This window comes from Lactuca serriola, chromosome 8 (genome assembly GCF_051521515.1).
Source record: "Lactuca serriola cultivar US96UC23 chromosome 8, Lser_US96UC23_V15, whole genome shotgun sequence".
Lineage (NCBI taxonomy): Eukaryota > Viridiplantae > Streptophyta > Magnoliopsida > Asterales > Asteraceae > Lactuca > Lactuca serriola.
In genome coordinates, this window is record NC_136415.1 from 139249538 (window position 1) to 139273568 (window position 24031).

Consider the following 24031-nt stretch of genomic DNA (forward strand, 5'->3'; position numbering starts at 1 on the left):
ACCTCTCCCTTCAGCTATGTACCTCCTACTTCAAGCCTTCTTCAAACAAACACCAAAAACGCACTATTTAAGCTCTCACACACTCAAAATGGTAGGAAAAGCACGAACTGGGGTTTCTCTGGACAAAGGGGCGATAAGGGAGGCAAACACTGAGGCTTAAGGCCTTTAATCTAGATTCTAGGCCCAATTATGATTATTAGCTTGTTAGGTTCAAATTCTAACCATTCAGTTTTAGTACTTTCAGATAATTACAGCAATAAAAACAACCATATCGTTCATTTCTAAAAAAACCATATCATTCGTTCTTCACACAGCCACAAAAACCAGAAGAAAAACAAAGGCACGACATTCATTTATTTTATTTGAGCTTCAAGGACTGCACCCAATTCTGATTCAGCTTGTTTCAAAGTGTAAGCACACAACGCAGACAATCCCCTCCATGCAACAAATCAAATGCCTTGTTGATCTCATCAAGTGTCAAATTATGTGTTATGTACTCATCGATCTTGATTTCCTGCAACAAGTAAGAGTATTACCAATACCAATTAATTAATAGCTAGTAACTAACTACATTTCTAATTAATTACCTTGTTCATATATTTATCAACAAGCTGAGGCACTTGAGTGCGGCTCTTAAACCCACCAAAAGCTGTACCCTTCCAGACACGACCAGTAACCAGCTGAAACGGGCGGGTCGATATCTCTTGACCCGATGCTGCAACCCCAACAATCACTGATGTCCCCCATCCCTATTTTTTATATTAATTTGTACCGATTTAATTAAATTATATAATCAAAGAAATCTTGAAATACGGTTTGATTAATATTTTAATATAATTACCTTGTGACAGCACTCCAAGGCAGCCCTCATTATGGAAACATTGCCGATACACTCAAAACTGTAATCAACACCTCCATCTGTCATGTCAACAAGAACCTGCTGTATCGGCTTCTCATGATCTTTTGGGTTCACAAATTCAGTCACACCAAAGTTTTTTGCTGCAATTTGTGATAATTTGATATTAGAAAATAGAAGAGAATTTCTCATACAAGAAATTAAGAGAAATGATGATAGTCAAAGCATGCCTCTATCGAACTTTCTGTTGTCGATATCTACACCAATTATTCGCGAAGCACCAGCTGCTTTTGCACCCTCTGCCACCTGTCAAGATTTTTGTGTATGCATATTGTTATAAACCTTAAACCATGTCAAAGTTAATAGTAGATGAATAATCATCTTGTTATGTATTATTAGAAACTTACTGCAAGACCAACGGTTCCAAGACCAAAAATAGCAACATTTGAACCGGATTCAACTTTTGCTGTGTTCCAAACTGCACCAAGGCCTGAAGGCAAGGTGAAAAATTAATTAAGAGAAAATTCACAACTGCTAAACCAAGAATGGGAGAAAGTAATTGGTGTTAGATGAATTAATTAAGGGAAAGTTACCAGTAGGGACACCACAACCAAGAAGGCAGACTTTCTCTAGAGGAGCTTGGGGATCAATCTTTGCAACACTAACATCATGTACAACTGTGTATTGACTAAAAGTAGAGGTTCCCATGAAATGATATATTGGGGTTCCCCTGACTGAAAAACGACTCTTACGATCATTCATCATGACACCAACTCCAGTGGCTCCTCTAATCTTCCCACATAGGTTGGTCTTTCCTGATTTGCAGAACTTGCATTCCCTACATTCAGCCTGATAACAAGGTATCACGTGGTCTCCAGGTTTAACTTCAGTCACCCCTTCACCCACACTCTCCACGATCCTGTCATTTTAATTACATCAGAGACTAATATCAGTTTTAGTCCTTTGAAAGGTTAAAGAGAGCAACAAATCTGTAGTTCGTCAAATGTAGATACATACCCAGCAGCTTCATGACCAAGAATACATGGGAAAAGACCCTCAGGATCCTGCGGGGAAGAGATTAAATCAATCTATCATGTAACAGAGATTTGTGTAGATAATAACTTAATTGTTCCCAACTTGAGTATCAACTGATCGTACTGAGTTATGAAATCCAACTCTAGGGTGTGCCTCAACTCCCTAAACTCACTTTCCGCAAAGTGAAATACTTTCTGATACAACACTAACATCGGATCCAGTATTAGCATAATCAATGGAGTTTGAATAATAACATTTGGACATGTTATCTCCGAGCATGGTATTATCATCAAAACCTTGTGTTCGATAAAGCTGTAAGTGCATCTAGCTTTCGTAAACTAGTGAACAATGATGACAACAATACTATACCTTGCCACTCCAAGTGTAAGCATCGGTATGACAAAGCGCAGTGAAGAGAATCTGAACTCGAACTTCACCAGCTTGAGGCGGCGCAACCTCCACATCTTCGATCACTAACGGCTTATTAGCCTCATACGCCACCGCAGCTATATCAAAATATATAATCAGGTCAAAGTTAGGGTTTGACTCCATTTCAAATGCAGGTTAAAGATGCGAATCAGATCAAACTAGTTGATTAAGGAATACACATAGTACCTTTGCAGGTGATTACTTTGCCTTGAGTAGCCATCGCTTGATCTGTGCACAACCAGTTGATGATGAATTGGAGAGGGAGAGGGATAGAAGGGTATAGAATGTGAGGCGGCAAACTCAGTGCCAAACCCCACTATATCGCACTCGGTGAATCCTCTGAGATCTGGATCCGATTTAGGACCCGAATAATTGATACTGCATAATTGGGAGTTTTTTACTAAAACGTTATATTCCTAAAAGGTAATTCAACTAATGGTGTTTTGGAATTTATCTAAGTACTTACCAACTAATTGTGTTTTGGAATTTATTTAGTGATGTTTGGAATTGTTTTTTAAAAAAATTTATTGATTTATTGGTTTTGTTAAATACCGACAAATAAAAAAATGTTTGGTAATTTTAAAAACACTTCGAAATAAATTTTCAATACATTTAAAAAAAAAAAGATTTTCACTAAAATGATAAAAACACTTGTCAAAAAAAATTCAATACATTTTAAAAAAAAGATTTCCACAAGCATCTTCAACTTCACTTTCTAAAAATGTTTTTGGCTTTTTGACTAAACAACTTTAAAAATATATTCTTTAGACAAATTTTTTCAATTTAATGACTTTCGTTATTATAAAAATTTATTCAAACAATTTTTTAAAAATCGTTTCTCAAATAAACCTTTTTGTTCAAAAGAATTTTTGGAGTTCAAAAAGCAATCTCAAACATCCTTTTTAGTGTATAATTATAGTCTTTTTTTTCTTTTTTTAATAAAATATAGTTTAATCGTTGACCTCACACACTTTTCTTTCACGTTAGCTTTTCTTTACTACTAAATGGTCCCCCTCTCTTGTCGGTTGTAACGTCTCATTTTCACAATCAAAAATTTTCATTTTTGTTTAAGTATAGCTTCATAATTATAACTTCATTATGAAGAAAATCGTTTATTCCAAATACATTTATTAAAATCATAGTGATATTAAAGTGCATAATTATAACTTCATTATGAAGAAAATCGTTTATTCCAAATACATTTATTCAACTTCCCAGAATCAAGTAGACACATAATACAGGTAAACAACAATCATACAGCTCACTACCGCCTACTAGTCCTCACACCGCACATTGTCCCGCTAACGACTAACCTCCATGAAGTGTGTAACCATAAGTGACCAGAGGTGAGATAGCCACCCAAACAGATGATCCTACTCTAGAGTCACAACCAAACAAGGAACAAACAAGAAAACCTAGATCAATAATTCTAAGGCTATCTACATGACTACATATAGTCCCTAAGACACTCCACTAGATGAAAACCAACAAGTACAAGTAAACATACAGTTCTACAGATCACTACAGCATAGCAACATCCTATATACCAAGATACAGATCTAACAGATCATTATAGCACAACAACATACTCGATACCAGAATGTAAATCTAATAGATCACTATAGCATAGAAATATACTAAATATCAACAATCCAATGAATGCATAACCGTATATACTCAATGGTGAGATAGCCACTCGGACAGGTGATCCTACTCTAAAACCACAACCAAACAAGGAACAGGTAAAAGAGCCTAGACCAAGAGTTCTCGGTCTATCCCATATGACTATATATAGTCCATAAGGCATCCTTTTACTAACACATAACCACAACTAGTGTAACACCCATAAAATTTGAGCCAAATTAAAACATTTTATCTCATTCAAAAACCATTAGGTTTATACATCTTGTTTTCAAAATAGTTTAAACATCAGAGTATCCCCCAGAACCATATCACATAAATCATAAAACATGAGGAGCGGTACGATCACGCCTTCGCCTTGCCACGATCTCCAGAAGTACCTGAAACAATACACTGAACTGTAAGCCCGAAAGCTTAGTGAGTTACCCCTAAAATACCAACCACACATAAATATACTCATAACATATCACAAATAGAACATCCATGCACATCGGATCTACAGTGTGATTGGTCCGCCCGCACCGGGCCTTCAATCCACCTGGTCCATTCTCTGAGTCTACAGTATGACTGGTCCGTCCACACCGGGCCTTCAGTCGGCCCTCCTGGGACCTTCAGCCTATCCGGACCGCTCGCTGGGCCTTCGGAATATCCGGTCCGCCCTGGGTATGTTGGCCTACAACATAAAGCAGGACCCACCTCAACCCAACCCCCGTCAAACAACCATGTGCACATACAATAATTAATCACATAACAAATCCTTAACCAGACAAATAGTCTAACAGATCACATAGCATATCAACATCCTAACCAGGATTCCGACCTAACCGGTCACTAGCATAACATTACCCTATATACCGGGTATCGACCTTAACCAGGTCACTAACATAGCATTACCCTAAATGTCGGGTACCGACCTTAACCAGGTCACTAACATAACACCATCCTAAATACCAGGGTGCAGATCTCGCAGAGCAATAACATAACAACAATACCTGGATTTCCATCCGATAAAGGGCCGACCTTGGTGCCGTAGACCCTGTCGATATAGTGAGGATAACTCACCTGCAATTTCCGACTGACGAGGTAAGACCAAGCTGCTCTGTCCACCGACACAAACTCCACCATAGAACACTACCAAAGAACCAATTCCATAAATACCGAAATACCCGTGGAAATCAAACTGGTCAACTCTTGGTCAAAGTCAAAGTCATCGGCCAAAGTCAACCTTCCTGGTTGACTCTACTCGCCGAGTCAACCCGTCGACTCGTTGAGTTCCTATACTCAAGAAACTCCCATAACACGACTCAACTCGCCGGGTCGCCCCAAGACTCGTCGAGTTGAACGATCTCGGAATTCCATCCTGTCCAACTCACTGAGTCGCCAACCGACTCACTAATCCAAAGCTTTAACCAAAAGAGGTTGGGTTCTGCGACCAGACTCACCGAGTCCAAGGAAATCTTCAACAGACTCGACGAGTTGTTCTTCCAACTCGTCAAGTCCATGCACATGTTCATACAACTCGTCGAGTACACCCATGTGACTCGTCGAGTCTCTTCAGTTCTCAATCCATACAAAGGCTTTTCGAGCCATGCAGGGGCTCCAATCCATAGATCCACCCCTCTACAATCTAACCCTCACATAAAGTTGCAAACTTTACGTGAAACCAAAGAGATATAGGCTCAAAACACACTAGGGCTTGGGTTTTAGACAAAGGGGCTTCACCAACAACTCAATGACTGAAACTTTATGACAATACGAACCATCACAAGCCTAGATCTTAAGTAGCAACCTCAGATTTAAGCCTCTAACTCGAAATAGCTCTTAATCATACCAAAAATGCCCCAAATCTCACATGATAATAGATCTAGATGCAAAAGAGCCCAAGCAACAGATTATTACCTCCAATATAAGCTCCAACTGAAGTAGATCCCAAATCTACACCCCTCCTTTGCAGCAAACCTCTTGATCTTCAAGCCCCTTTCCACCAAAATCACTTATCTAGACTCCAAATTGCTTCCAAGGGCTCTCACTCACGATTTAGGGTTTTTGGATCTCAAAAGGGTAGCAAAGAGGCTGAGGGTGGGTTATAATGTGCTTTATATAGGGCACAACCCCCTGGATTAGGGTTTTCTCTCTTCAGCACCAACTCGTCGAGTCCAAGCCGCTGACTCAGCGAGTTGGCCACTTAAACCGCGACAGAATCCCGCTCCGACTCGGCGAGTAAGAGGACCTACTCGTCGAGTCCCTTTCCTAAATTTACACTTTTGGCCCTTCATTAAACATTAGAAATTTGGGGTGTTACAACTCTCCCCCACTTAAATTAGGCTTCATCCTCGAAGCCTACTACAGTATACGCCTCAGAACAAACACTTTGCACTGCAGACTCCGACTTCTCAATCAACTCATGCTCTTACAAACCCTACTTCTGCATCTCTCTTAAAATGGCTTATTCTTACGTGGCATCCTTGCCACTATTCCAAGTCGATCATCGGCCTTTCAACTCAATAGCACCACGAATCACCCGATAATACTCACCCTTCATATCAGGAACACACCTTCACGCCCTGCGAACGCTAGATACCACAAACACCCACTGAGCTCTACTAAGACACTAATCCATCTTCCTTCGCCCAAAATTAGCGATAACCCTGATAACATGCAACCTGGAACGAATCTTGTTCCGCCCTCTGGTTCTATCCCTTACGCGCTGACAGGATACTGCATACCTCAACTCCCATAACCCATCAACCAAACATAACGCGTAACCACTCGTACTTGGCCCAATCAGCCTTGGGCTGGAATACCAAACACACCAGGTCCAATCAATCATAGGGTCCGGTCATCCTCATGATGGAATACCCCATATTGGAATACCTTCACATACATAACTCAAGCCCACAACCATACTCGGAACTAAGGACCTTGTCCTTGCGTCACCCTCGGACCCTTCGGTTCGACACAACGGAGTGCAACCCACTCACACCTCCCTATCATGATCTCTAGGTCCTTGACCTCCGACTATAATATCCTTATACAGTCCTCAGCACCGGTCCAGACTACTCCCGAGTCTATTAACCTGCTATCTCACCTTCCTCTGTCCCAAATCTCCAATCTGGAACCACTATCATCCTCCTATTCCAAGGAGGCTGAAAACATGCCTGCGCATCATCCAACATTGCCACAACCTCAACGGGCATCCAACCCGTATGTGATTCCATATATCTGGTATAATCCCAGTGCTTACTACCAACAACTGAAGCACTTTCAATCACCCATTTATTATGTTGCCTTCCTTTCAGAGGACCCACACTCCTTCCGGAGCTACATACCTTTCCTTTCCAGGAAGTCTACTCACAACCCTTACCGTACCTATAAGTGCCACTGAGCTAAACTCCACTCTACACTATCCATGTAGAGAAACTGCTATTCTCGAACTCCCATATACTCCGAATCCGATCACATAGCTAACTAGGCCCACGCACGGCCTCCCGCCAACTCCATCGTCATGATCAATACTTGGGGCCAAACCATATCGAGTACCATTTCATGGCGACATATTCCCTCATTCTCCTCATACCGATCCACTAACACATACAGAGTCTTCAGCATGACTGGACTGCCTTACCAGACCTTCACCCTATTTGGACCACTCTCAGAACCTTCAGCATGTCTGGACCGCCCTCCTGGGCCTTCAGCCTGTCTGGACCGCCCTCCTGGGCCTTCAGCCTGTCTGGACCGTTCCCCGAGCCTTCGGTCTAACTGGTACGCCTTTCGGCCTTCAGTCTATCTGGACCGCTCAAAACTGTCGTACGTCACCCTGAACCATCCTTTCCGGGAATCTCTCCCATGCAGTCTATTCTAGCCCTCTTGGGGTTCCGAACTCCCGTTTTTTTCCCAGAATCCTTTCCATGGCCTAAACCCAGGCCTCACATCGACCAACTACCGTCCCTAAAACCATGGTTTGTTCCCTGCCCCACTTGTCTATCACTTGCTCCAGTCATGCCACACTCTCGTCTAACAACACCGATAATTCTAAACAACTAACCAACCCTGGATACTTGTTGTTTTACCGAAGAATTTTCCAATTCTCACCACCTTGTGTACCAACTACTAACTTTTGCTGACAAACCGGCATAACTCGATCGACCTTACTTGAATTTTAGAGGTTTTCAGCTGAAATCCAGAATTCTCTTAGGATTTGATTGGTCCTTATATTGGAAGATCATCATGAGTGTGTTATGCATTCCAAGAGTCAGGGACAGTTTGTGCCTGGTTGAGCCAGTTTGAGACATGGTTGGTTTCAACACTAGTGGGTGGTAGTTTGAACCCTAAGTGGGGGAGAATTAGGTATTCTGCTTGGAGGATTAACGATATGTTCGATTTTCTGATGTTGGAAGAATGGTTCATAGGGATCTACAGTGCGAGTATGTGGAATTTATGCTCAGGATTTGGTCAAGACAGGGGTATGGAGTAAGTGGCGATCGGATGTATGTGTCCAGGAGGTGCATGAGTTATCTCTCAACAGAAAGTAGTTGGTCAAGAGCTCGTTGCAGCTATTGGTTCCTTTTGGGGTGCCAAAGAAATAAATGAGGAGTCGATAAGATCACTCAGGTTGAGTATCGGTTGCGGGTGGAATTTGTCAGCTTGTTGTTTGGATTTCTATTTATAGTCTAGCTTGGGCAGAGTTTGATCAGGAAATTAGTTTCAGAATTGGGTACGTCAGCTCTTTGTAGGTTTTGGTTCATTAGATCTAATGTCAATGCGTTCTCGATCATTGCTTGTTTCGTTCAACATTCAACGGAGATTCTTCGAAAGTTTCAAGTTGTCACAGTTAAAGTTCAAGGGAAGTGTCAACTTATCATCAAGTTCAGTATGTTTTATGTTCCTTTGGTCTCTGGGTATGTTTACCCTCAATGGTGGTGTGAAATTTTGGTTCATAGTTGATAGCAGGCTCAGGTTTTGGTAGTATTCAAGATCACCTTGGAAGTCTTTCTCGAGCTAGTTACCTATTGGTGGAATCTGTTCAGCCTCAATCAAGGTATGCGGTCATGTTTTGATCGTTCATGAGGATGTCTTCTATTAATGATTGAGGTTTGTCGTTTCGATATAACTATGGTATTTCTCCCTTTCTTGGACGAAATTATGGGTTCCCTAAGGGTGTGCATTGTGGTAAATTCAATATATATTGCCGATGAGGGTGTTTATAGGCTGGTCAAGATATTATTAGAGCACCGGGATTGAATTATATGCATGGTTCTATTTGGGTTATAGCCTTTGAAAAGAGTACGACCATTTATCCTATTCTCGGGTCGTGTGCGACCATGATTTCATAGGGTTTTGCATTGGTATCTTGTTCCATGATACGAATGGTGCGTGGTAAAATTATGGCATTGTTGTGCTCGGATAGCGTTGAGAGGGGCGTTGATTGGGTCCCTGCAAGGCGATGGAATGAGGTGAATATCTTTAGGCCCCCGGGGTGCTAGACGAATGATGCAATGTCGACAAGATCGGTGTAATATCGGGTAGGGAATTCAAACCCATGATGTGGGCACGGAGGCAATTCAGACCTATGTTGAGGACCTTGTAAGGGTTTTCCAGACATAGGTTATGGGCACACTAATCATGATTGTTGATTTCTTTTGCTTATAGTACTTTCGATGTTGGTGCATTGATTGAAGTCGGGATACTCATAAATTAGCTGGTTTAGATATTAAAATGCATGGTTTTTAATTCCCTACAAAATGAGTATAATATATGTATGAAATATATTGTTAAAAAAATATAAAAAATAGTGAGGGAAGCTTCTCACCCATTCCTTGGGTTTTAGGTGAGGGAAAGAAAAGTAAGGGAAAAAATGGCATGACCCACAAAAAATGAGGGAAACATCCCTCCCACACCCTCCGGTCTAAGAATGACACGAAACATGATATAATCTTTATTACAAGAAATAAATCGATTCAATATTACAAACCTAAAGACAAAAACACCCGGATGGCCAAGACATTGATGTTGCATGGATAGGTTGCCTAAAATAAGAGAAACTTGAGACTGCAGGAGCAAGATAGAGTTCACTCAAGCTATCGCACCTAAGCAATATCTGACACATGCAAAACTCCTTCACAGAAAACCCAAATTTATCAAATTCAATAGAAACTTTGTTATCTTTTGTAATTGGCGCGACATATACGAAGTTTTAATATTATTTTTTTTTAATATTTTTTAAATAAAAAAACCAGCGGTTTAGAGGCAACAGTCGACTTCTCTTCAGTGTAGCCATGTTGCGCTGTAAAGTTAGAGCATACCGCATGCTAGAGGATGCTTGAATGTTTGTTTTTAAAAGATTATCTGATTATTACAACCATAAGCTACAATAACCATTGTCTAGCATTTGGATGACTTGTCTTTATTTACAATTAGTTGATGATATGAGTTCAATAATCAGTTAGATACCAGCAACAAAATCGATGATCACTAAATAAAGTAAAAATACTTGTACCCTTATTTTAACAATCACTTCCTTAACATGTTTGTGCAAATGTACTTTAACATTATTTCCTTGAATTTAATCACATTTGCCAACCTGTTGTTGCATTTCGATGATCGACAAAGGCAAAACCCAATATTTTTTGTATTATAACAATCTCCTTGTATTTCGTAACTTACTGAGCAACAATCACATTCACATTCAATGTTACATATTGAAAGATCATATGATATAAATTATTTAAAATAACACTCACATTCAAAATCCTATTTTAAGATGCATGGCACATCACTAAGTATACACATTCTTCTCAATAGTTTTGTGCATCAAAATTACAAGAAAACATAAGGAACCAGGATTAGTAAGATGAACCTCTATCCAATTCCAACACCATTTTCCTCTTCAGTTCACTGCTAAGCAAAAGGCAAAAGGGCATTGTCGGAAACACACATGATACATACACCCATTATACATATCAAAAGTCAAAGATGGTACCTGTGTCAAGGAAAGCAGGATCAGGGGAGAACTCATTCAACCCAAATGATCCAGGAATCTCCATAGAACTTGGTTCACAAGCTCCGGAATCATAACCCCAATTATCATACCGATAATCAACCAAATCCCCGGAATCAATGTTTGCCGGAGTTGCAGTTTGGGCGGCAGGTAGGTGGTTCGTCTGGCTTTCCGGCCAATTGATGCCATGGAAAAACTTCGGATCAACTGTTGATCTTTGACCATGATTATGATTTCCTTGTTGGGATGCTTCTTCACAAGGAACTACGTAATTTAGCAGAGCTGATTGCGATTGCGGTTGTGGTTGCGGTTGCGGTTGGAATGGAATCGGGATCGGGCTTTCGACATAGGAATCGGAATTCACTTGCGGTTGGGAATCCGGTGAAAGCAACGGTTCTTGGAATGGAAGATAAGATGGAGGAAATGAAGCGGAAGTGTTGACAGAATTTTCAGGCACACGGTAGTCTTGCTGCCTACATAAGTTTCTGTCCCTGTCCCTGTGTGAGCTGTAAAAATGGTGGTTACGGTTTCCGGTTGAAGCAATTCCAGGTGAGACAGTTCGTTTAAATACGGGTTTGTTAAATGTATAATTATGGTATTGGTGGCCTCTATCTCTCGGAATGCTACAACTACTTGTTCTTATCAACTGTTGCGAGACTAAACCGGGTTGATACTTGTTCCTGGATAACAAAAACGGGGCTCGGTTTTGGTTAATCATGTTTGGGGATCCAAGATTGGGTGATACTGGGCAAACCCGGATAGGATTTGGCCTTTGAACTGGAATGTGGGTCATGGTTGGAGTTTGAACCAGAAGTGGTGGTGGTGGGAGTGGGAGTGGGAGTGGGAGTGGAAGTGGAAGTGGAAGTGGAAGTGAGGCCATGTTCATATGGGGGAGGGGGACATCGGTTAATTTATTTATGTTCTTGGAATTTTGCCTTTCCAGTTTCCAGAATTCGATTTTTTCAGTGGCTTGACAATGGTCGATGGTGCCACTGCCATTGCCCCAATAGAGACATGGAGCAAGTGAGTCACAAACATAACAGTAGCACTGTGATTTCAAGGAAATAGTATGGATCAAAATCAAAACAAGATTATGCTAATTGCTAATGGTTGAAGTTATTTGTTGTAGTTATTAAGAAAGGAGGAGGAGTAATTTGATGATGAAATAACCTGGTCACAATGACTTTCGTTTGGGGTAGACGAGAAAGGGAACTTGATGCAAAGGTGTCTTGGATGAGGGTAATCTCGGCATGCAACCTTAAAGAATAAAAAAAAATGTAGAAAAGTTAAATGATTTTCCATATGATCTGAAATCAAAACCATAATCGATCACAAGTCATAGCAAGTACCAGGATCCTACATAAATTGCTTTAATGATCCATAAAATTAGACAAATGTGAAGTATAAAATACAAACCTGGCCTGTTTCGCTAACAACAAGTAGATCATCTGAATCATCATCCCCATTCTCACTTCGAGAGATTGGATCATCATTCCGGACCTCTTTAGGCTTACCAGGATCATGATCGAGCACCACACACTCATCATCCAACTCAATTAAGGACGACGACTTCGATGTCGGTTTCTTCCTAGGTCTTCTAGACGGTAAAACCTCACTAACTAACACCACTTCATCGGAATCATCACTTCCATCATGGCAACCGGCACCGCAATCGTCTCCATTAACCTCATCAAGGAGTTCTGCTATCCAATTATTATCATCAAAGCCAACAGTAATTACTCTGTCATCGTCACCATCCCATCCAGGTTCTTCATCGGAACTTATGTACAGCACAGAGTTCGGATCCATCGTAACTTTTCATCAAATACTCTATCTCATAAATAGGGCAACGAAGAAAAGGTTTGATGAAATGTACATATCAAAATGAAAAAAGAAAAAACCCTAGTAATTGAGAAGGAGAAGAATGTCGACAAAGCGAAATTGCAGTAGAAATTGGGGATTTGCTTTATATGGTTGTATAGTAACGGGTGACCCTTACAACCTTCTCGCTTGCGTCATAAGTACAAGTCAAATTAATGCCGCAAATGTAATACAAATAAGTCATATCTTTTTCTTTTATTCATTCATTGAATTAATTTGATTGACTTTTACTTCAGTTTAACAAGATTCCATCATGTTTTCACAAAAAAATTCGGTTTAGATCATTTTATTTACTGATAACATGAATTGATATACCAAACACAAACACCTAGACACTTAGATAACGTAAACAACCAAACCACAAATGTAATTTACAAACCATTGAAATCGAATCAAAGTTCGTGATTTTAAAACAAGACCAATGATCTTTGATTCGATTCGTTGAACCCCACCATAAAAGTGTATCCGTGCATCTGCTGACGACACCTGTTGTTGCTTAGGTTAATGGATGATGACATCGGCATTGGAGGGTCGAGGTGGACCAATTATCACTGTCGGTGTTAAGGTTAGGGTTTTCCTTTAGAAGTGGAGGAAGATATGGAAATATGATACGGCAGAGGGTAATTTACAGGCGACGGCGGGATTGTTAACGGACGGAATCAAGATGAGTTTAAGACGGGGAAGGGGAAGGGGAAACTGAACTTTAATTCCGACGCATGTCTTTGCTTCCTCTGATCTAGAATGTAATTAATTCAAGTTGTGCTCCTGTAAAGCACAAAGTCAAGATGGCCGAGTTGGTCTAAGGCGCCAGTTTCAGGTACTGGTCCGAAAGGGCATGGGTTCGAATCCCATTCTTGACATTCTAATTTTTTATTAAAACATTTCTGAATCTCTTTTACCCTGCAAAAATGGAAATTTGTAAAGTTGCAGTAAGGTATATAAACTTGATTAAAGGCTTAAATCATTTTTTTTGATAAATAGTTTACAAGTTAAATAATCTACCATCTACTTTAATAAATAAAAGTTTTTTGCCACACGTCTTCTTCTCTTTCATTTAGACACATGATATTTTTTAAAGATTTTAAATTTTTTATTTTCCACTTGTCATTTTATTGTATTTTTCATTTTATTAAATTAAAATTCTACATTTAATATGTAAAGTATTTATTAGAAAATGTTTATATATGTAATGTATTCAATACATTAAAGCCTCATTAATTTTAATAATTCAAAAAAATTCTCACTTTTCTTATAAATTCAAACTTTTCAAATTGTTAAAATTATATATATATATATATATATATATATATATATATATATATATATGTATGTATATATATAAACTCATGTAATACATAGGTCTCACACCTAGTTCTTTAATAAAAGTAATTACTCTATGTCACATGTCAATTTCTCATTATTTTTATTTTTTTCTCATATTCTCTAAAAATGACATGTGTAATTTTCTATGATTTTACTTTCAAACTTAAATAAAATCATATTGATTAGCATTAACTCATTAAGATAACAAATCAAATTCATAATCCGTAATTAATTAGGATTAATGGTAATCCCTTATATTCAGCCGGTTGACAATTATAACATTTTATTCAAATTCAAAACTCAAACCAATCCATAAATCTCGCATGCTAAAGTGAGATTTATGGTCAACTCTCTTTTGGGTAAATGGTCTGTCAACTCTCTTTTTCTTTCTTTAATCTTTAAAATTGTCTTTTTCCTTGAGCATTTTGAAAGCAATTATGAAGTTCTTATGTGTTTCTCCCCCACGATGTCGATTGAAATGGAAAATAAACCTCCATGAATCGACTCCTACACCAAAGTTGACATCAACCACAACCGTCACCACCATGGCTTGCAAATCCCTAATGTTTCTGCTCTTGGATGTGTGTTTTTCACTACCATTGATGATGGTTTTCGATTTCACACGTTTGAATTTTGGTTTCACAGGTCAGCCTTTTATACTCTTATCTTCATTTTGAATTCCCTATCTATCTTTCCACCTTGTAGTTCTTCCTCGAATCACTTTCTTTCACTTTATTTAAGATTAATTTTAGGGTTTCATCAATTCCTCCCCCCTTTTCCGATAACATGCTTGTTTTTTTGTGTGTTCTTGAGTGGAAATGGCGAGAAAATGTTGTACCAATTGCACCTGACCACCACCTGATTGTTATGTTATCTTTAATTTTCAGTTTACATTTATTTTGAGAGATTCAAAATTCTCCCCTAAATGTTGGATCTGATGAGGAACACGTTTTTCTCCTGTGGCATTCTCCCCTTAAAGTGTGAGAATCATCAAAGCACATAGATCTGAAAACTCGAACTCCTCCTTGAACAAACAACTTTCCCTTTTAATCATCAAACACATGTTATGTTCCCATACATTCGCATAAACTACAAAATCTTCAAAGAACCAACGAATATTTGATAAAATATGAAATGAACCACTTGATAAAAGTTTTAACTAATTTGTAATAAAATTGACTACGATCCACTACAACCCACTACGATTGGTCGGAACACGTCACAACATGTCGCAACAAAAACAACATGTGTTTTGATAGGAATACATTTGGATCAGTAATACCAACGATCGCATCTGAATCCTTCCACATCATAACCATTTTCACATTGGAACATAAACCCGTTGCAAGATATCCAGACTCTAAAATACAACCTCTGAACACAAAACTCCGAACTTCAAAGTTTGGTGAGGTCCAATTATATGTGACACTTGCAACCTCTCGTAAAAAATTACCTTATATGTGCGAAATGGTCAAACTTCCGAAATCCCATTCATATCAGAAATTGAGGACAAGTTACGAGACTAATAGGTGCGACCAAAAATGCTTTCGTTCCGAATGCTTTCGCTACGAACGGTCTCCATAACTCCTCATTTTGCGAACACGTTTTTTGATTTCAGATGTGACATTCGATGACACGCTTTTCAGAACAAGTTACCATTAGTGTCGGCTATCACACATGTTTTATCCTATTTGCTTTAATTCATTTTCGATCGGTTAGTAAACAAACGAAATACATTTTAATGTCGTGAGTCAACACCCATTTGAATTAATATTGCGAACTTCATTTTACATTGACCTGAGATACATGTATTTTTCCAATAATAAGAGCCCTCCCTCAAAATAGGCTTTAGTAACTATCATGGAATTTTAGGGACATGTTTGAGATTCAACATGACACTTTGCAAACTCATTGCTTTGAAGAAATATTCATGGTTGTTTTATTTTTATAATTAATTTAACATTTTATTATATCATTTATTTTAATTTTTTCACAAATAAAAATTGTCTCATATATTTTGAAAAATAGTTTCAAATATTAATTTGAATCAACGATCATAATTTTTACATAAATAAAAAAAGCATAAATCTCTTAAGTAATATTTTATTTAAAATAAATTATTAACAGCTTTTACTATAAAATTTTAATTATAAAAAACAACCGTGGTTAACACGGGATACAACCTAATATATTTAATATTTAAAAAATTAATTAGTTCTAAATTTCAAAACTTAATTATGAAAAAATATTTATAAATCAGACAACTCGATTAACGATTTCATGTATAGTTTTTTTTTTTTTTTTTTTTTTTTTATATTTATTTTTGCTACATCAGTTTTCTATTATTTTTTTTTTCTAACAAAAACATATTATGTTAACCATTCTATGGTTATTCACCATTTGGAAATGTTTTTTTTTCAATGATTAACTTATTTAAAATGAACATCTATATGGAACTAAGTGATAACATGTAACTTAGCGGTTGAAAAAGTTCAAATAACTTAGAGATAATAAAAACTTAGTCATTGATAATAAAATATGTAAATAGTTATTTGCATACAACAATAGATGTTTCGTTTGTAATTTTATGATCGTTAAACATTAGTATTGTTTTTTAAGTTGGGATTAATGATAAAGTTATTATGTTGTACAATAAAATATACAATTTAATAGATTAAAAAAACAACACAATCATACATGGTAAACCATAGTTTTATTTAAAATCAAAAAGTACAGTAATATAACAAACATATATGTACACAAAATGAATAAATAAGTCACAACTCACAAAGAATAAACATGTATTCTTAATAATTACTAAAGAAAAATATAAATAAAAAATATACTATTTTTAATAAATTTCAAAACACTTTTTTATATACAATACTAGTTGTGAGACCCATGTATTACATAAGTTAATTTAAAAAAAAAAATTAAATATAAATGTCTAAATAATTGAGAACTTTGAATTTATAAAAAAATAAAAAAATAATGAATTATTAAAATTGAAACGATTTTTATATTTTAATTTTAAACAAATAATTTAAATAAATAAACAAAAGAAATCAATAAACTTTAATTTAAAATTTTTAAAATTAAAAGGTAAGCTCATTAATGAAATTGATATATATTTATTACTATTTTTATTGCAATTATTACATTAAAATATTATATGGAGTTTAATAAAATAAGAAAACCCATAAAATGATACGTGGAAAAAAATTAATTCAAAATTACCACAAATTAACATTTGTCAAATTGAAGGAGAACATGTCATGTGACAAAAAAGTTCTTATTTTATTAGGGCGGATTGGAAGTTGTAGTAGTAAGTCTACCATCATTATCTTAAGTTAACAGTTTTATTTATTTTCGACTTTTAACTCTATATAAGATAACATACAATTTGTTCATGCGTGAAAAACCAATTGATTGTAATTATTTTGTTAAAATGACTTAATGATATTCTTGGAATGAATGTCCAGTTTTCATTATTACTTCTAGATATTATCACTACTTTGATAACGCGTTTTCTCAAATATATCACATATAGTCTAGTACCATTACATAACCCATTTTGTATCAATGTTTTCCATTTTTTTATCAATGTTTTCGATAACCTAATGGGAACACCAACTTTTAAGAGTAACTTATGATTTAAAAAAATCTAAGAGTTTAAGACTACTAAGATCATTAGTTGAGTAGAAACTTGCATCAAATTAATCATGAACATAATTAGATTGACAAAGAGTATCTGAACCCATACATTCATTTTCATCTCCTAATAACAATCATAATAAATGATTGCTTACTTTCTTAACTACTTTATGTTTCGTGTAAGAGATGTAGATATAAATCTTTCATAAACAACAAAATAAAAACCGTAAATAGGCTTGAGAGAATCCAAACACTTTACAATAGTTGTTTTATGATAGAAAATAATCCTTTATTTTTACCTATCACTAATAGCAAAAGTTGCACGATTCTATCCAACAATTAGAGATTTTATGAAAAAAAAAATGAAACTTTCCTCAAATGTGTGTGATAACTTAGAACCATTTTTGATAGACATCGGGTTGAATTTTGGTTCTATATTAACATAAAGAATTAAATTTTTGTTAAGAAAACAAATTCGTGCGTATTAAAGCAATAGATTATTGAAAAAACATAAATATATACTATAAATTTGTAATATACATTTTCATCCATAACTATAAGTGATTAATTTCGAAGGTTTGAATTTTATTTGATTTTAGGTTGCTATAAACGGAGTATGTGAAATTTAGCCACTCAACTTCCAACCCCCACACTCCACATTCTAAGAACGACTCAAACCGACTTTCAAAATAGTGGAAAAACGGCAAAAACCACTCCAATCAACCTCCAAATGCACCATTATTTTTGTGTTGAGATATAGTGACCGCCATATATAGTGGACCTTCAAACCAACACCAAATCCATTTTTTATATTATGATATTATATTATTTTAGTTTACATATTGTTTTTAAGGCTACCATAATTATCATAACTATCGATAACTATTTATTATAACTCATTTAATAAAAAATATATTGTATTATATTTTATTATTGTTAATAATATGATATTAACAATATTATAGAAATAAAAGAATAAAGACAATACGATTTTATTGTAATAAAGTTAAAAATATATTTAAAATTCAAACTTCAAAAATGTTACAAAGATAATTAACAAATAAACAAAGAGAATCTAGAAAATATTAATTGAATCATATAAACTTAAGAAAATTATTATTTTATTATATTATTATTAAAATATGTTTTTAAGGTAAACTTTTGGTAAGTGAAACCGGTATTTTAATGTTAAAAAATATAAAAAAATCACTTTAATGTTTTTTTAGTTATTTGTGGTTTGAGTGGTCTGATACTGTTTTTTTTTTGCACCTATGACCTCAACAAACTTCAACGGGCTTTTAAATTATTTCTTAGTTAAATTTGGGCAAATAAGAAGGCCCTTCAATGGGGCCCAACAACAACTCGTTTCATTTGGAGCATGGGGAAATGACAATTCGTTTCATTGGGTCGTGCTTTGCTTAAACAAGTCAGAATCCTTGTTTTTGGCGAAGCAATCAAGCAACTGCTTCTGTTGATTCAACAACCGATAATTTAATCCAGAATGTTAATTTATAAGTTAGGTTTTAAGTTTATTTTTTTAGTAGAACAATTTGTAGAATTTGATTCTCTCACCCAATTATTAGCGAACAAGTGTTCAATGTTTGATAGCCTCTTGATTGGCATATGTTGTAACATAAAAAAAGTCAAAGAAAAGAAACATATATGTAGCGATAAAATATGTTCTTGATCATGTGCAATAAATTAGGTATTTTAGAATCAACAATATACAAAATAACAGCAGCAGTAATCAAACCAAGTAACCAACAAAAATACATTGTTAACTATGCCTTCATTGCACTAATGAGGAAGAAAAAGTATACATTTAAAGGTCGCAATAAACAAGCTAACAGAAGTACTTACTTGTATGTGACTATATTATATGTCTATATATGTGTGAAGTTATCTTTGGGGAACATTATTTTGCCTTGTGGGTAGAGAAAGGCATCAACTATACTATAGTAGTACCAACCGCATAAGTAAAGTATGGTTCTTTCTTGGTTTGTAAACTAGAAGTGGCCACCATGAACCACCACAAAGAACAACCTGAAGCCACCATCGACCTATCTTCTTTCATAGCACAAATCATGTCGTCTGAGAGCCGACTGAGAGATCGTGGTGGTGCCGCCTTCCAACCACCATATCTCAGAAACCCGAATCTTGAAGGCACGAATGTTGGGGCCTTGATGATCATTCACCGTGGTGGTGGCTCAGGGTTGTTATCCGGTGAGGTGAATGATAGTTGTGGTGTTAATATCTATGTAAATAATAATATTCAAGGGTTGAATAATTCTATAATGATTGGAAGTCGGTTGCATATGGGTGATCCTGGAGTGTGGTTGACATTGAAAGATTCAAAGTTGAAGAGATGGTTTTCCAAGAAAACTGATACAATGTGTTTATCTATTGGATTTTATGTGTTATTTGTTCTTGTGATTGTTTTGGCCTTCGTTGTGATGTTCATGTAAGTTAAATTGTTTTTTTGTTTATGTATACGGATTGTTATATATATATATATATATATATATATATATATATATATATATATATATATATATATATATATATATATATATATATATATACTAGGTTAAAACCCGTGTGATACACGGATTGCCAAATTAAAATAGCAAAACTAATACATAATAAGTGGTTTGCAACAACAAAAAAAAGCAACAATATTCAAATCTATTTGCCGGAATGAATCGCAAAATGTTTCCGGGAGGAAAGGAAATTTGAATATGAGGAAATTCGATTACGAAGGAATTGTAATTCGTCATTGATAGGATATGTAACGAAATTCAATAATAAAATGTAAACAATTTTATAATTTAACTTAGTTATTTTTTTCAATATATAAAGAGGATAGTTTTCTTTTTTTATAAATGAGAAAAGAAAGAATGGAATTGAATTGAATTCATTCAAACCATATCTAGGACTTGTGAAAAGCATTAAACTTGGAAACCGAAGGAAGCCGGTGGAATTGGATTCCTTCCATTTAACAACCAAACACAAGATGGGATGGAACCACAAATTCCGATTCTGTAGGATTCCACCAGAATTTGCAAACTAATTTAAAACCAATATCACCTTGTATCCATGGGTACACCACCCAATGACAACAACAATCCGGGCCATTGAAGCATATATATGTAACTATAGTATTTATAATATCCTACAAAAAAATAAAAAACATATGTTACCATTTATAATCAAACTTACATCAATCATATCAGCAAGTCAAGGAATGGGGTTAAACTTCCACCAACACCTTTCGATGTAAAATCAATTCTAGGTTTTGGATGAAAATTTATATAAAGTTATTAGAAAATATGAAAAATACACATTAAATGATGAATTCATACGTCATACCTCGGAATAAAGGGTAAAAGTGTCCAAACTCATCACATCCTTTCCACCTGACAAAAATATTGCAAGACACTACCATTAGTACCATATAATAACCCTCAAAACTATTCCTCGTAGTAGTAAAAAAAATAAGGGGTAAGGAAGGGTATACCATCCTTGCAATCTACAACTTGGGTATACCAATAAGCAAAACTGGGACAAATACAGAAAAACTGATCTTCCCAAAAGCATTATCAATTAAAGTTAAATCACTAATTTGAGATCATTCCTGAACCATCCATCCCTAAAGTTCTTTCTATCATAGCTATGCCCATTATATGTAAAACCCCGTTTATTTATTAAACAAATAAATTAATTAATGGATGACTCGTAGCCCTAAAATTTATAATTATATAGCAAGGTGTTGATTTTGGGAAGCCAAATGTCATAAGTTGGATTATTCGGGGGTAAAATGTAAGTTCAGATTTAAATTGTAAGTAATTATGAAGGCAGGGACTAAATGGTAACTTCTAGGACTTCATTTGAAGTGATTTTGAGGCTAAGGGGCTGTTTGGTAAACTTGGGATCGGATTTGTGAGGAATTATGGAAGCAAGGGTGAAATTGGTAAATTTCGTACCTAAGTTGTAATGAATTTTTAATGTTGGGGGTTTAATGGGTAAATATAGGATTTGATTGGAAAAGGATCCTATGGGGAGGGACTAAACTTGTATTAGGAGCAAAGTTTTGAGAGGAGCGGGATTTAAACCCGATGTCCTTCCTTCCCGTTTAGAACATCGCTACCAAAAACCTAACCCAAAAACGTGGAGGCAGCCGTCATCTCTCCCAACAGCCGCCACCTTTACACCTTGTCCCTCCGGCCGCCACTCCAATTGCTGCGATGTTCGGCCGACGCCTCCTAGCCAACCGGTGTCGCCATTGAAACCAATCGTCGGATCGTGCAGCGTTGCGGTTGCTGCCGTTGCTGTAGAAGAGGAAGTCGCCGACGAGGACGGATATCGCCGCTTGCCGTCGTCGGTGCAATCGGGGAAAGCTGCGGTCGTTGTGTTTGACCATGTTATCCTCCGCTGTTAGCTGTAGCGTTGTCGGCCGCTAGAGCTGCTGCTTCACTTCGTCTTTTCCTTCTTCCTTAAATCGTCGAGACGCCACCAGCCATCGCCGTCGCGCCGCCGCTACCTTTGTTTCTATGGTCACTTCGTTGCGCCACCGTCTGCCGCCCTCCGGGATTCCTCCATCAAGTTGCCGCCAACCACTGCTGTTAGGCGATGCATGGTGTGTGTGTGTGTGTGTATTTCATGTGTGCCTTAGCTTCAGTCAATCATTTGGTGTTAATAGGTGTTGTTGGTGCTTTGTTTAGCCGGAAATCGCAAGGCTGCCGCCATGCGCCACCGCCGGCCACCACTAGGTGGCTGTGTGTGTGTGTGTTTTTATTTAGATTAGGGTGTGTGCGTGTGTTAATCAGATTGGCAGTGTAAAATGTAAAAAAATGGAATAATGGAAAGAAATTCATAACCACCACCGTGAGGTGGTGGCTGCCGCCACCGGCCGCCGTGTCGGGTGGCGGTGTGGTTGCCTTGTGAGTTGATTCGTTTGGGAGGGGTGCTTGAAACCATAGTGGGCTCAAAGGAGCTCTAATGGGCCCAATGAAGCTTAATGGACTCTAATGGACCCAATAAAACCCTAATGAGCTTATTAAGATTTTAGTGGGCTTAATAGGCCCAATAAAGCCCTAATTGACATAAGAGGCCAACAAATTGATAAGTGAGCTAATATTTGGATTGGAAAACCCTAATGCCAATGAAAACCAAACTTTAAGAATTAATCGGGTCACACACACAAGAATTATTTAATAACTTGAGATATTAAATAATAAACTTTGGCAAAGATTAATCTAAGAGATAATGGGCTTAATGGATTAAGTCCTTAATGGGTTAAGTAGGAAACTTAACCCTAATCATCATTTTATGTGAAACCCTAATTTCACTTGGGTTTATTGTTGGGCCTTTCTATTGGGCCTTGATGATTTGGGTTATTAAATGGACTATCCAAGATCAAGCAAATGGTCTAGAGTAATTTAATGGGCCTAGGGTAAGGCCCATGTATGGGGCTTGGGCCTAATTTGGAAAATTGGGCCATAGCTTAGGCCTTAATGATTATATGATGTTGGGCCTTAGAATGAGACCATGTATAGGCCTAGGCCCAATTTGGAAAATTGGGCCATGTGTTGGGCTTTGATTCCTAATTGAATTTGGGCCTACGGATTGGGCCTTGGGCTTGAATAAGCCAAGCGAGGGGTAATGTAGTAATTACCCAAAGAATGTACGTATGGTTATGTATTGGGACCCAATTATTAACTGGGTGTTATTTTGGTGTTGACAGTTCGGGAATCTGTCAGCCAGCAGCTGGGGTCGAGTCTGCGGGACTTCAGCAAGTGTGGGATTGTGTCTTCGGGACTTCAGCAGTGTGAGGTGAGTTACCTTCCAGTAGCGGTGGGTCTACGGCCACAATGCCGACCCACCAGTAGGAGTTGTATGTTAGATGATTGTCTTTGTGATATCATCTAGGTTTGCTACTACCTGATATGTTATATGCTGGCATGATATGTTATATGTGATAGTAGTAGAGTTCGGTTGTTAGGACCGAAGGGTAGGTCAGACACCCCAGATATGTCTGACAATATGTGATGATATGTTTATATGCTGGCATGATATGTTATATGTGATAGTGGTAGTAGGAGGGGAATAGTCCCCAAGTTCGGTTGTTAGGACCGAAGGGTAGTTCGGACACCCCAGGTATGTCTGATAGTATGTTTGTGTTATGATATATGTGATAGTAGTTGAGTGTGGGTGAG

At 36.9% G+C, this 24031-nt stretch overlaps 2 protein-coding genes and 1 non-coding gene across 5 annotated transcripts; 1 reads left to right on the forward strand and 2 right to left on the reverse strand.

The window, feature by feature from the left end:
- Nucleotides 1-248: 248 nt before the first annotated feature.
- On the reverse strand, nt 249-2666 carry HOT5 (GroES-like zinc-binding dehydrogenase family protein). Its single transcript, XM_079018333.1, has 9 exons — nt 2507-2666; nt 2261-2397; nt 1874-1920; nt 1450-1775; nt 1264-1346; nt 1087-1162; nt 842-999; nt 588-749; nt 249-514 (listed from the first exon to the last, which is right to left on the reverse strand). Exons 1-9 carry the CDS (start codon nt 2538-2540, stop codon nt 404-406), a joined length of 1134 nt encoding a protein of 377 aa, XP_078874459.1. The 5' UTR covers nt 2541-2666; the 3' UTR covers nt 249-403.
- A 7991-nt stretch (nt 2667-10657) lies between these two features.
- LOC145066463 (uncharacterized) lies at nt 10658-13503 on the reverse strand. Of its 3 annotated transcripts, none has more exons than XM_079013722.1 (4): nt 12375-13503; nt 12129-12215; nt 10941-12006; nt 10658-10855 (listed from the first exon to the last, which is right to left on the reverse strand). In XM_079013722.1, the coding sequence occupies exons 1-4, from the start codon at nt 12765-12767 to the stop codon at nt 10848-10850; spliced, it is 1554 nt and encodes a 517-aa protein (XP_078869848.1). In that variant the 5' UTR covers nt 12768-13503; the 3' UTR covers nt 10658-10847. The 3 variants fall into 3 exon arrangements, with proteins under 3 accessions (XP_078869848.1, XP_078869847.1, XP_078869846.1); XM_079013721.1 differs by having other exon boundaries at nt 10658-10858; XM_079013720.1 differs by having other exon boundaries at nt 10658-12006.
- Nucleotides 13504-13618: 115 nt separating this feature from the next.
- TRNAL-CAG (transfer RNA leucine (anticodon CAG)) lies at nt 13619-13699 on the forward strand. Its single transcript has one exon. It is a non-coding gene; the product is annotated as a tRNA-Leu (tRNA).
- The last annotated feature ends 10332 nt before the right edge of the window (nt 13700-24031 follow it).

What these genes read in the sequence shown, in the direction of transcription:
- HOT5 (XM_079018333.1), bottom strand. Translation starts at nt 2,540, where the DNA reads ATGGCTACTCAAGGCAAAGTAATCACCTGCAAAG. An exon ending in CTTACACTTGGAGTGGCAAG is followed by an intron (nt 1,921 to 2,260) that starts GTATAGTATTGT and finishes TCTTCCCCGCAG; the next exon opens with GATCCTGAGGGTCTTTTCCC. An exon ending in TTGGAACCGTTGGTCTTGCA is followed by an intron (nt 1,163 to 1,263) that starts GTAAGTTTCTAA and finishes AAATCTTGACAG; the next exon opens with GTGGCAGAGGGTGCAAAAGC.
- LOC145066463 (XM_079013720.1), bottom strand. Translation starts at nt 12,767, where the DNA reads ATGGATCCGAACTCTGTGCTGTACATAAGTTCCGATGAAGAACCTGGA. An exon ending in TTGTTAGCGAAACAGGCCAG is followed by an intron (nt 12,216 to 12,374) that starts GTTTGTATTTTA and finishes TTATTCTTTAAG; the next exon opens with GTTGCATGCCGAGATTACCC. An exon ending in ACGAAAGTCATTGTGACCAG is followed by an intron (nt 12,007 to 12,128) that starts GTTATTTCATCA and finishes TTGAAATCACAG; the next exon opens with TGCTACTGTTATGTTTGTGA.